Here is a 12866-nt window from a genome sequence, read left to right as displayed (position 1 = left end):
TCTACAAATAAAATTGTAGAAAATTCAAAACATATGCCTGCAGCGCCTAACTGGCAAAGGAATATATTTTTCGAATACCTTTTGGGAGTTTTGTTCATTCATTTGCTCTCCTAATTATTACTGTGGCCGATACTCTTGTTGGCTTGGAGTTGAAATTTTTTCCTGATGTTTCTCCCACAAATCTTGCAGGACTTCATCTGTTGAAGTCAAACATATCAGTGTTATCTGCAGTTCAAACTGTAACTTGTACTTAGCTCTCTGTCCACTTGAGTCTTAATAGCCACAAAGATTTTCTGTCAGTGTGACATGACCTTTACTCCTGAAATGCAGCTGGGTTGGTTTCTTCAGGCAGCAAATTTACTTTTGCCCGCGTTGTTTAGCTGAACCACTAGTACGATTGCTGAAAATGTTACTCGGAAATTAATCTTACTGGTAACTGTGTCTAGAACCACACATGATTTGCATCAAGGAAGTCCAGAAGTATCTTAGGTTTTTTTTTCTATTTTATCACTCACCAGAAAATAGTGTCACCTGATTTATGCAGTGGGCTGGCCAGCCGGTTTTTATGGGCGGGTACATATATTTAGCGTTTATCTGCAAGGCTGGTTTAAATGCGTTTGCTTTATTGTGACACACCTGGGGCAGGGCACTTACTAACCGTCTACAACGTGGGTGGCTCCAGATGGGAAGAAAAGTTACTTTTGCCAAGAGTTGTATTGTTCAGGAGTCAGGAACATCTCCTTTTTGTCCCATTGTGTGAGAAGGAAGTGATACAATGTGTTTATTGGGCTTCATTTGCCAATGAATACGGAGGTCAATTTGGAGAAGAGCGACAAGGGGAGAAATTTGGGGAGAACAAGCAGGCTCCAGTGGTCTGTGAACACGCTTCTGTCTGTGGACGTTGGTGACAGGGGTCAGGGGAATTAGTGACAGGAGGAGGAGCCGATGTGACTGAATTAGAGAAGTGTATTTGCTTGATGGAGTCACTTTAGGGAAAAGATTAGATCCAGTAAATTGTGGGCTGAGTGCAAAATGTCATCATCTCTCTTTCAAGCGACATAATGACATTGGGAACTTCCAAATGACAATTCCAGATATGAGTTGTATAACTCTGAAGGTAAACCTGGTAATTAAATGCCATCACTTCTTCTGTAAGTATAAAATGCAGTATAATGTCAGAATTCCCTCTGAAAGGCTAAATTTCATCTTTTGATAAGGGCAGAACATCAAAATGCTCCATTATTAAGAATTCAAAGGCTGAAAATTGATATAATACAGTTGCAATAAGAAAAGTGGTGTCTTTTTTTTTTTTCATGAGACAGACAAGAAATATCTTGTCTTCATGAACACACGAAGGCAGACATTTTTAAGCACAGCAACTTTGAAGCCAAATCTGTGCCTTGATAACGTCTGACTAGTGGATAGAAGTCATTTACACCTTTTAAATGACCCCCCCATTCTGTCTCTGAGATAAACACCAAGTGGCTGTTTACACACAAAAGCCGCGGGAAACACTTTGCTGGAGCCTCACACTCTGTCCTGCCGGATGTGGACCAGTCCCCAAAGCCAGGGAGCTCAGGAAGCCGCTCTGAGTTTGGGTCTTCCAGTCTGTTTCCTTTAATGGTGTTTTCTTTTAGTGCAAGAGTGGCATCTGCTCCCGAGGTCGGCCCAGAGTCCTCTTTCTGGTTACCCTGCTTATAAGATTTCTTACTTCGTCTAAACTTTGAGAGAATGATAGTTTTTCTTTCCAGGAAGCAAAATGTCTGTCTTTTCATGACTTTATATCTTTTTTCCTCGTCATACTTCAAGGAAAAAGTGAAAACCCAGAGTCACAGGAAAGATAGACCAGGAGACAGTGTTCATCTACCCAAGGCGCTTTGCTCTGCGGAAATCACCCCTGACTTCCTCGGGGGAGGGCAGCTGAGACGTCATGGGCTTTCCCTGAATTGCTTTCCCTGTGGTTTCCACACACTCATTTTTGGAACGCACCTGCTCTGTGCAGCCTGAGGCACCGTCCTGGTCCACAGGGCTTTTTACAGTGAGACGGGAGCCTTGAGACATCCCAGGAGGTAAAAGCAAGTGTGATAAGGGCAAGGAGGGGATGGCCCAAGGGGACAAGGAAGAAGGAAGGGCCACAGCCTCAGAGGAAGGTGGTGATGGAGGGAGGTGCTGAAGGACACAGCAGCCCAGGACCCTCATCCAACCGGCTCCAGCTGTCGGGTTCCAGGGAGGACACTGAGGTACATGGCAGTGGGCGGTCACGTAGCCATCACTGACCCAAACTTACGAGTTGTGGCATGGAGCACACTGATTGGCCAGAACTGAGTCTCACACCTCTCCCTTTGGGGTTGGTTGGGGAAGTTAGCCCCACCTGAACCATAGAAAATAGGTTTCCCATAAGAAAAAGGGTTTTATTCCTAGAAAAGGGATATGGGAGAGGTGTTAGGCAGCAGAATTGAACAATCATAAGTCTCCTACTCTGCAATTCGTTTCCACAAATCACTATGGTTGCCCTAAAGCACCAGAGAAAAACTCCTCCCCCTGCAGGTCTCGTATACAGAGAGATTACCTTCCAGGAGGGCCATGGCCAGCGTGCCACTGGTAATGCAAGGTGGTGCTGAGCAGGGCCCCGCCTCTAGCTGGGACCTTGCTGGCCCCAGGGGTGGCCTGAAACCTCGCATGACTCTGTCCTACAGCCTGAAATTGGAGGGGAGGCAGCAGTAGGGCATTTTGTGATCCGGATCAAGTTTCAACTGTTCCTAGACGTCTAAAAATACATTTCATTCATTTTAAACATCTTAGCTTTGAAACATCCATGTTTCTCATGCAAGATTTCTCATCCCCACATGGAGACCTCAGGTAGGAAGTGTCAGTCAGCTGGATGAGAATGAGCATTGTAAGTGGAGTTCTGCCCCACCCTCCTCTCACCTCTGTCTCTCACCCCCCCATCCCCTCCCCACAATGGAAACAACAGCAGTTTCAGAGTAGTGATGAAGGTTGAAAGTTTTCAATCCCTAAGTGTTTGAGGATGGAAATGCAAAAGACCGTTCCATCAAGGCTGACCCTGGATCACCCATCATAGTGTACTTTCCTTTAATCCTCCAGATCAGAGAATGAAGAAAGTATGTGACAAGGGATCAGGTGTGCATTCTGGGCTTTGATTTCACAGAGAGAGATCTATCTGGCCTCTCCCCAAGTGTATGCAGCCGATGAAATCATGACCCTCTACTCATCCAAATGTGAGTTTCCCTTACCATTGTCATTGCTCTGCTCCACCGGTAACACAACCAGCCAATGCACCAACACTGAAGTGTGACGTGGCACCTCCTGCTCCCTCAAGCTTTGGATGAGAGTGGAAATGAATAAAACTCTTGGAAATAGACAGGCATTGGTTGCTTGCAAGAGACAGAAAGTTAACCTTTAGAACTCTGCATTGTTAAAGCCACTGGGCAAATTAATATCAGAGTGGAGTAAATTTTACCAGTCAAACCCCAACCAGCATTGTTTCTTTATGGACTGACTTCTGCTGCATGCCGTCCCCAGTGCAATACCTAATAGTGAGGGTGCCAACAGGGGGCGTGTCGGTGATCTAAAACCTACCCAGTAATTTTAATTGTGTCTGTTGGTTTAAGGGTGAGGAAAGAAATTACAGGGAAGACGCTCTTGGTTCCCAGGGAGTCAAACTCAAGTGTCTTTACTTGAAGTCTCCCTCAGCCTCTTTCAAAATGGCGCTCAGCACCTGTGCAGTGAGATGAGGCCAGCTGGGAGGGCGTCCAGGATGAGCACAGGACACGGGGCATTAAAATGAGTAAGGAGGAGATGGTGCAGGGAAGCAGAAATCCTTGAGTTATGACTGTACCTTTTTTTATTGAAGTATAGTCAGTTTACAATGTTGTGTTAATTTCTGGTGTACAGCACAGTGATTCAGTTTTACATATATATATATGTATATGTATATATATATATATATATTCCTTTTTATATTCTTTATCATTAGGCAATTACAAAGTATTGAATATAGTTCCCTGTGCTATACAGTGGGAACTTGCTGTTTACCTATTTTATACTAATAGTATCTGCAAATCCTGAACTCCCAGTTTAGCCCTCCACCCCACCCGTCCCCCACTTTCCCCACTGATGACCACAAGTTTGTTTTCTATGTCTGTGAATCTGTTTCTGATTTGTAAATAAGTTCATTTGTCTCACTTTTTTAGATTCCACATATAAGTAATATCATATGATATTTTTCTTTCTCTTTCTGGCTTAGTTCACTTAGTATGACAATCTCCAGGTCCATCCATGTTGCTGCAGATGGCATTTATTCCATTCTTTTTTATGGCTGAATAGTATTCCTATATGTATATATAATATACAGAGAGACATACATCCCACAACCTCTTTATCCAGTCATCTGTCGATGGACACTTAGGTTCCTTCCATGTCTGGGCTATTGTAAATAGTGCTGCTATGAACATTGGGGTGCATGTATCTTTCCAAATTAGAGTTCCTCTGGATATACACCCAGGAGGGGGATTGCTGGATCATATGGTAAGTCTATTTTTAGTTTTTTAAGGAATCACCTTACTGTTTTCCACAGTGGCTGCACCAAACTACATTCCCACCAACAGTGTAGGACGGTCCCCTTTTCTCCACACCCTCTACAGCATTTATTGTTTGTGGACTTTTGAATGATGGCCATTCTGACTGGTGTGAGGTGATACCTCATTGTGGTTTTGATTTGCATTTCTCTGATAATTAGCAGTATTGACCCTTTTTTCATGTGCCTATTGGCCATTTGTATGTCTTCTTTGGAGAAATGTTTGTTTAGGTCTTCTGCCCATTTTTTGATTGGGTTGTTTATTTTTTGTTGTTGTTGTTATTGAGTTGTATGAGCTGTTTGTATTTTTTGGAAATTAAGCCCTTGTTGGTCGTGTGGTTTGCAAATATTTTCTCCATTCCGTAGGTTTTTGTTGTGTTTATAGTTTCCTTTGCTCTGCAAAAGCTTGTAAGTTTAATTGGTCCCACTTGTTTGTTTTTGCTTTTATTTCTATTGCCTGGGTAGACTGCCCTAGGAGAGCATTGCTGAGATTTATGTCAGGCGATGTTTTGCCTATGTTTTTTTCTAGGGGGTTTATAGTGTCTTGTCTTACGTTTAAGCCTTTAAGCCACTTTGAGTTTATTTTTGTGTATTGTGTGAGGGAGTGTTCTGACTTCACTGATTTACATGCAGCTGTCCAGCTTCCCCAGCACCACTTACTGAAGAGACTGTCTTTTCTCCATTGTATATTCTTGCCTCCTTTGTCAAAGATTGACTGTAAGTGTGTAGGTTTATTTCTGGGCTCTCTATTCTGTTCTGTTGGTCCACATGTCTGCTTTTGTGCCAGTACCACCTGTTCTGATGACTGCAGCTCTGCAGTGTGGTCTGAGGTCTTTGAGGAGGGTTAGTCCTCCAGCCTCATTCTTTTTCTTCAGTGTTGCTTTGTCAATTTGGGGTCTTTTGTGATTCCATATAAATTTTAGGATTATTTGTTCTAGTTCTATGAGGAATGTCCTGGGTAATTTGATAGGGATCGCATTAAATCTGTAGATTGCTTTGGGTGTAGTATGGCCATTTTAACAATATCAATTCTTCCAATCCATGGGATATCTTTCCATTTCTTTAAAGCGTCTTTAATTTCCTTAATCAAAATAAAATTCTTAGGAATAAAACTGGCCAAGGATATGAAAGACTTACACACAGGCGGCTGTACTTTTTATTTAATATGCAAAGTGTATACAAAACCTCCCAGGGTTTCCAACAAGGAGATTCTCTTTCTTCCCTCTCATTTCCCAAGGTGGGCCCAGGAATTAGTTATCCAGGCATTCAGCAGTCTGCATCGATTTCCTACTATGGGCTGGGCACTGGGGAGGATCCTTTGTGAAGGAAACAGTTGTAAAGCTCCTACCGGCACAGTTATGAATGCTTATAAACGGGGTAAGTGTTGCGAACGAGGTCAGCTACCAGGAGCTCTCCCCTCCCTCACACATTCTGCCATCCTTAATGTCCAGGGGCCAAACCATCCCCTTCCCCATAATCAATGGGGAGTCTTCAGTATAATTTAGGTCTCCTGAGAGCCTGGGGGACCCCCTGAGCCTCACAGCACCTTCAGGTCAGGTGATGTCATTGTCCCACAACTTGACCCGGACCTTGTGATATGTAGGGTTGGCACCAGATCAGCCCACGTTATTGTGAGTCCTTCTCTTCCAGCTCTGCAGCACAGCCACGGATCCTCGCGATCAAGCAGGAGGAGGCTTTCCAAAAGGAACTGAGATTGGATGAGCATCTGTTCTTGTTTTTCTTAGATCCCATACATGCACGGATAGAAAACACAGTTTTCCCAAGAAAAGAATGTTTTACTCCTGACCTCTTAGTTTCTCACGTGTCTCTTTTGAATATCACAGTCCAGTTTGGGAAGGCACACTGGACCTTGGGAGCCTCTACCAGTGCTGGTTTAGGAGGCCCATCAAAGTCAGTGACAAAACTGGGTTTGAGAAAAGACGAGGACATTTATCACATGTTAATTATTATTCCTAGGTTGTGACTTTATGCCTCCACTTGTTTTATTCTGGTAGAAGAGCTTTTAAAAAGTCACCTTGACAAGCAACAGAATGGGTGATTGGGTCATGGAGTTCGTGAATATACACACACTGAGCAAATAGGAAAAAAGCAAAATTAAAAGATACACTGTTGGGTGAGTGGGGACTTGTGCTTAAAAATAAGATTTCCAATGACAGCATCACAACAGAATAAAAAGGTCAGCATCCAAGCAAGCTAGAAATGGAGGGGATGTGCTGTGGGAGACCACTTTATTGAGGCATGGTTGACATATAAAAAGCGATGCATCTTTAATGTCTACAACTTGATGAGTTTGGTGATAAGGATACACCTGCGAAACCATCCACATGATCAAGCCAAAAACATAGCCATAACCTCCAAAATATTCCTCCCACCCTCTTTATTCACTGTTATTCATGTGTGTGATAAGAACAGGGAACATAAGATTTATCCTCTTAGCAAGTTTTTAAGTGTATATACAGTATTATGAGCTGTAGGTGCTGTGCTGCACAGTAGATCTGTAGAATTTATTCATTGTGCATAACTGAAACTTTGTCCCCTTTAACCAATACCTCCCCCCCCCTCCCCCAGCCCCAGGCAACCAGCATCCTACTTTCTGCTTCTTTGAGTTCAACTTTTTTAGATTCCATGATCAGGCTGTATTTGTCTTTCTGTATCTGACTTATTTCACTCAGCATAACCTCCTCCAGGTTCATCCACGTTGTCGCAAATGGCAGGAATTCCTTCTTTCTAAAGGCTGAATAATACTCAGTTGTATACGTGTACTGCATTTTCTTTATTCATTCATCCACCAGCACGCACTTAAGTGGCATCTATGGCTACTGTGAATAGTGCTGCAATGAACATGAGAGTTCAGATATCTCTTTGAGACCCTGATTTAAATTCCTTTGGATATTTACGCAGAAATGGGACTGCTGATCATATGATAGTTCTATTTTTAATTTTTGGAAAACCCTGCATACTGTCTTCTGCAGTGGCTGTGTCAGTTTATAGTCTCCCCAACAATCTATGAGGGTCCCGTTTCCTCCACATCCTCACACCTGTTATCTTTTGCTGTTTTGATAGTAGCAACCGTCATTGATGTGAGGCCATAGCTCATTGTGGTCTTGGATTTGTGTTTCCCTAATGTTCAGTGAGGTTGAGAACCTTTCCCAATACCTGTTGTCCATTTGAATGTCCTCTTTGGAGAAATGTCTTTTCAGTTCTTTGGCACATTTTTTAACCTGGTTATCTGTTGTTGAGTTGTAGGCATTCCCGCATTCCCTGTGTGTTTTGGATATGAGCCCTTTGTCCAGTATATGGTTTGCAAATATTTTCTCCGAGTTGCCTTTCATTTTGTTGATTTGTTTCCTTTGCTGTTTAGTTTGATGTAGTACCACTTGTCTGTTCTTGCCTTTGTTACCTGTGCTTTTGCTGTCTCCCATCAAAGAAATCATAGCAAAGACCAATGTCAAGGAGCTTTTTCCCTATGAATTCTTCTCATTAGTTTTACAGTTTCAGTTCTCACTCTTAAGGCATTACTCCATTTTAAGTCACTCTTGGTCTATGGTATTATAAGAGTTCAGTTTCATTATTTTGCAGGTGGATATACAGTTTTCCCAGAATCACTTTTTGAAGACTATCCTTTCCCCATTGTATATTCTTGGTCCCTTTGTCAAAGAGCAGTTGACTGAAGACTTTGAGACCAAAGAAACTGAGTAATTTTGTTTCATGATATTGGAGAGTTAAAAAAAAAAAAAACATTAACTAGTTAATTGACATGTGACTTTTCAGTATTTCTCATCATTAAGTTAGTTGACAGCCTAGTATAAGGCTCTTGACTGTGTCATCCACATTGCTAAAAATTCACGTATTCAAATTGGCAACCAGCCTTTCTGTGGGATTTTTCTCTTTAAGAAAACGGCAGCTCTTCTTAAACGTGGGGTGGCCTTCTACTTGGGCGTGCACAGTATTTCAGAGTTAGAAGACCCAGTGTGTTCTGGGTTGGGAATCCCAAGCAGTGATCCAGCATTTGTTTTCTCTTCCAAGATGCTTTTTTTTTTTTTTCATTGAAATATAGTCAGTTTACAAGGTGTTAATTTCTGGTGTACAGAATAGTAATTCAGTTATACATACATATATATATATATATATTCATTTTCATATTATTTTTCATGGTAGGTTATTGCAGGCTATTGAATATAGTCCCCTGTGCTCTACAGTAGGACCTTGCTGTTTATCTATTTTATATATAGTCATTTGTATCTGAAAATCCCTAACTCCCAATTTATCCCTCCACCCCCAACCTTTTCCCTCACTGGTAACCACAAGTTTGTTTTCTATGTCTGTGAATTGGTTTCTGTTTTATAAATAAGTTCATTTGTCTCATTTTTTTAAGATTCCACATATAAGTGATATCATATGGGTTTTTTTTTTTTTCTCTTTCTGGCTTAGTTCGCTTAGTATGACAATTTCCAGGTCCATCCATGTTGCTACAAATGGCATTATTTTATTCTTTTTTATGGCTAAGTAATATTCCATTGTAAAAATATACCACATCTTTATCCAGTCATCTGTGGATGGACATTTAGGTTGCTCCCACGTCTTGGCTGTTGTAAGTAGTTCTGCTGTGAACAGTGGGGTGTGCGTATTAAGATGCTTTATACTTGTCTAAATAGTATTTGTATTCCTTTGCTTGATTTCCTGTTGTGTTTCAGCCCCTTTGTTCAGTATTCCTGGATCAGGCTCCCCCCCTTATCGTAAATCCCCATGGAAGCCAGCTTCTTCCTCCCCTTCCTTCCCTACTGCTCGTCCTCTCCTGCGCAGCCCAGGCCAGCGCTCATCCAGTCCTGCCTTTGAGCTGCTTTTCATGGCCACATGTCTAAAACCTCTCAGAAATCTCTCTTTATCGTTCCCTATAAGGAAAAAAAATTCCCAGTTAACAATTTGAATTGCAGAGGATTTGTTTTTTTTAAGTGGTCACATTGCCCAGGAGAGAAATTCCTTGACCACGGTAAGAGTGACCATCTCTATTGCATCAGCGTAGCATCATGGTCACTGAGAGGGTGGTATCAGCACTGCCTGCCCAGTTCCAGGAGCTTAGCATCCACTGGAACCTGCTGGCGTTCCTTCACCCTGGTCATCTGAAGTGGGGAAAGGAGGAAAGAAGGGCTTATTTTACCAGCCCTTCTGTGTGTGACTGGAGCACTGCGTCCCATATTCCCCAGAAGCCGGTCTCCCTCGGGCTGTGTGCTGGCCAGCGTCGTGTCTCTTGCTCTGTTCCCTGTGTGCATCCTGTGGTGCAGGGCGGGCCACTCACCTGCCAGGCCCCCCACTCAGCAGCAGGGCAGGGCCAGCACGGGCTCTCCATCCCTGTGGCCCACACAGGGCCCAGCACATATGGGGCCTCGATAAATCTCAGAGTCCCAGAGGGAACAGGCTGGACTTGACCCTCAGATGGACCTGCCCTTCATAGCTGTGTGACTTTAAGTAACACTTTTAACCTCGTAAATCCTAGTTTTCTTGTTCATAAAATGGGACAGTAAGACCTCCCTTGACGGATTCATTACCCAGCGTTAAATACCATTCATAGTCCTTTGCTTAACTTGTCACAATCTTTGGTTTTTATTTGATATTCATATATCAGGCCTCCCTTTGCTTTGCCATTATATTTACATGGTAAACGCAGGATCACCACGTTCAGCTGCGAAGACTAAGGGTGATAAGTTTCAGCTTGTGGCCCCTCCTCTGAGAAGTCCTCCCTGACCTCTTCCGGCCTCCCTGAACCAGCCCCCACCAGGACCTCTTCCTCTGCTGTCCTTCATGGCACTCCCCGCCCCTGGGCTGCAGAGGAACATATTCTGTTTCTCCTTGCAATTTTCAAGCAAGCAGTAGTTTTGTCCAAATCGGTCACCATGATCCCCCCAGAGCCAGCAGATAGTAAGTGCTGGACAAGTCCATGTATATAATTGAACTGCCACATGATGGAAGGGCGGGTGGATGGATGGATGGATGGATGGATAGATGGGAGGGAGGGAGGAGAGACAAGCAAAGCCAGACAGGGTCTGTGCAAACACACAGCCAGCCATGGAGTTGGTATTCATTGCCGCTTTGATCAGTTGGATCCAGGTACTTTGATCAAAGTACCATCAAAGAGGATTAATTAAGTACAGAGTGCAGGCTCAGTGCTGGGACTCACCCCACCTGTCCCCCCTCCAGTGGGCAGATGAAGAAGAAGAGGCAGAGCTCACAAGAAATGGTCCATAAGAGCTAGAGGCCGGCCTATCCCCAGGGCAGAGCAGGCATGTGAATCTGGGTGAAATGAGGGGGTAATACTGAAGAGCCAGAGACCTCACCTTTTCCCAGGACAGAGAATTGTGTCCCGTTCTGGGCAGCGCCCTCAGGAAGGAGATTGGGAGATCTCTCTTAGATAATTTTTAAAAAGAGAGAACAGGAACGTGAGTGGTCCAGAACGGGGGTGGCTTAGGGCAGAGGTCAGTGGCTGAGCCCATTACTGGTCTCAACGGTCGCAACAGGGTGTTTGGTTTGATTTGTCTGCTTGTTTGTTTGTTTTAATGAGATGCTGGTCGTGTCTGACGAGGAGGGATCAGGCTGAAGAAAGATGGGCATTTTTAGTCGTAAAAGCATCTTCTCTTCCCTGGGAGGAAGGGCATGCTGCCCATCATTAGATTGTCACCTTGGAAGATGAACGGGCCTCCCCAGAGTGGGGCGCAGAGAAGGGCGGAGGGCAGAGCTGCGCTCTGGGGCGTTGGCATCCCGGCAGATGTGAGAGGAAGCGCCCAGACGGGCCAGCGGTGGGGGCAGAAAGGCAGGCCCGGATCAGAGCACAGGGCATGGCTTATTCTGAAGACTGTGGAACAGTTCCCTGAATCTCTCACACAGCCTTCAACAGATACCACTAAGCAGGATTTGAGAGCCCCCCAGAGCTTTGGCAGCGCCAGCCCCAGTTCTGGGTTCTCTCTTTCCTTGGCCGGAAGATGTGCTACAAAGGGCCATTTCCTGAGCTCTCTGGCTCCCACGTCCCCCTCTGCTGGGCACCGTCATGCTGTGGAAAGTGCCTTTGGGATTTTATGCCTACATGGCTGCTGAGAGCAGTCTCTGCCTTGCAAACACAGGCATTCACTGATAGTGAGCTTTGCGGAACTGGAAATGTCGTGTAAGTCCCCTGCGATGCTCATTTCTTCTCTGTCTCTCGTTGCTTCCTCGTATTAGTCATCATTATTCCTTGGCGCCTGCTTTAGCTTGCATTTTCTCACCGGAATTGTGTGGGAGTTGTGAACGACAGCCAGCCTCCCTCTCTTCCCCGCAGCCAGCCAGCCACCTCCTTTGGTGCTGGGTCGGGTCTGGCCCCAGAGCCAGGCCTCATCTCCCGAGAGGCTGCGCATGCCGTGGGGCCCGGAGAGCAGCCCTCACGGAGAGTGAGTGATGAAATGCATGCTCTGCTACGAGCTGAGCCCGGACAGGCTGCCGGGCTTCCCCTGGCCAGCTCGCATCAGGAGTCAGCCGAGACGCCAGGCGCGATTTATCTGGACACTTGAGTACACCTCCCCCTAACCTGAAAGCCCTGGGCTATTCAAACAAAAATATTAGAAACACTTGCAGAAGGTGAGAGTGCTGCTCTGCTTCCGTTTCAGGTGCTAAACCTGCCCCTGGGATCTGCTTTGAGAGAGTCAACTCTGCAGGTGACCCTTATGGCAACTGCGGCAAAAACTCCAAGAGTTCCTTTGCCAAGTGTGAGCTGAGGTATGGGCGCTGCGTCCTGACCGCGCCGCGGCTCTGAGCCTCCCGCACCGCCAAACTTTCCCTCTCTGAAGACTGTCTGTTCCTTCCCTTCCAGAGATGCTAAATGTGGAAAAATCCAGTGTCAAGGAGGTGCCAGCAGGCCAGTCATTGGTACCAATGCCGTTTCCATAGAGACGAATATCCCGCTGCAGGAAGGCGGTCGGATTCTGTGCCGTGGGACCCACGTGTACTTGGGCGATGACATGCCGGACCCTGGGCTCGTGCTTGCCGGCACAAAGTGTGCGGATGGAAAAGTAAGACTCAAATGCTCCCTCGCGTCACAAATGTTAGTCTGGAAGGGGGCCCACTGAGAAACGTCCTGTTCGAGAACTGAGTTGCAAGGTTGGTTTGTTTTCCTAAATCCACATCTCAGAACTGTGTCTCTGGAATCCAGTTCTCTGCACCTAGAAGAAAAAGTCAATAAATCCTGGATCCTGGTTTGACCCTTGAGATGCAGATTTGGGAAAAT

The 12866-nt window shown here is 44.9% G+C and overlaps 1 protein-coding gene across 1 annotated transcript in view; it reads left to right on the top strand.

Annotated features, from left to right (window-relative positions):
• ADAM12 (ADAM metallopeptidase domain 12) overlaps positions 1-12866 on the top strand; it is a 324566-nt gene that overhangs the window by 281306 nt on the left and 30394 nt on the right. Inside the window, exons 15-16 of the mRNA XM_031461975.2 lie at positions 12250-12358; positions 12453-12651. Coding sequence (XP_031317835.1) covers positions 12250-12358; positions 12453-12651 — 308 coding nt within the window. The remainder of the gene's footprint in view (positions 1-12249; positions 12359-12452; positions 12652-12866) is intronic.

The sequence above is a fragment of the Camelus dromedarius genome, chromosome 8, assembly GCF_036321535.1.
Source record: "Camelus dromedarius isolate mCamDro1 chromosome 8, mCamDro1.pat, whole genome shotgun sequence".
In the NCBI taxonomy this organism is placed as follows: domain Eukaryota; kingdom Metazoa; phylum Chordata; class Mammalia; order Artiodactyla; family Camelidae; genus Camelus; species Camelus dromedarius.
The sequence above is the reverse complement of the archived record's forward strand: the minus strand, read 5'-3'. Positions and strand labels throughout refer to the sequence as shown.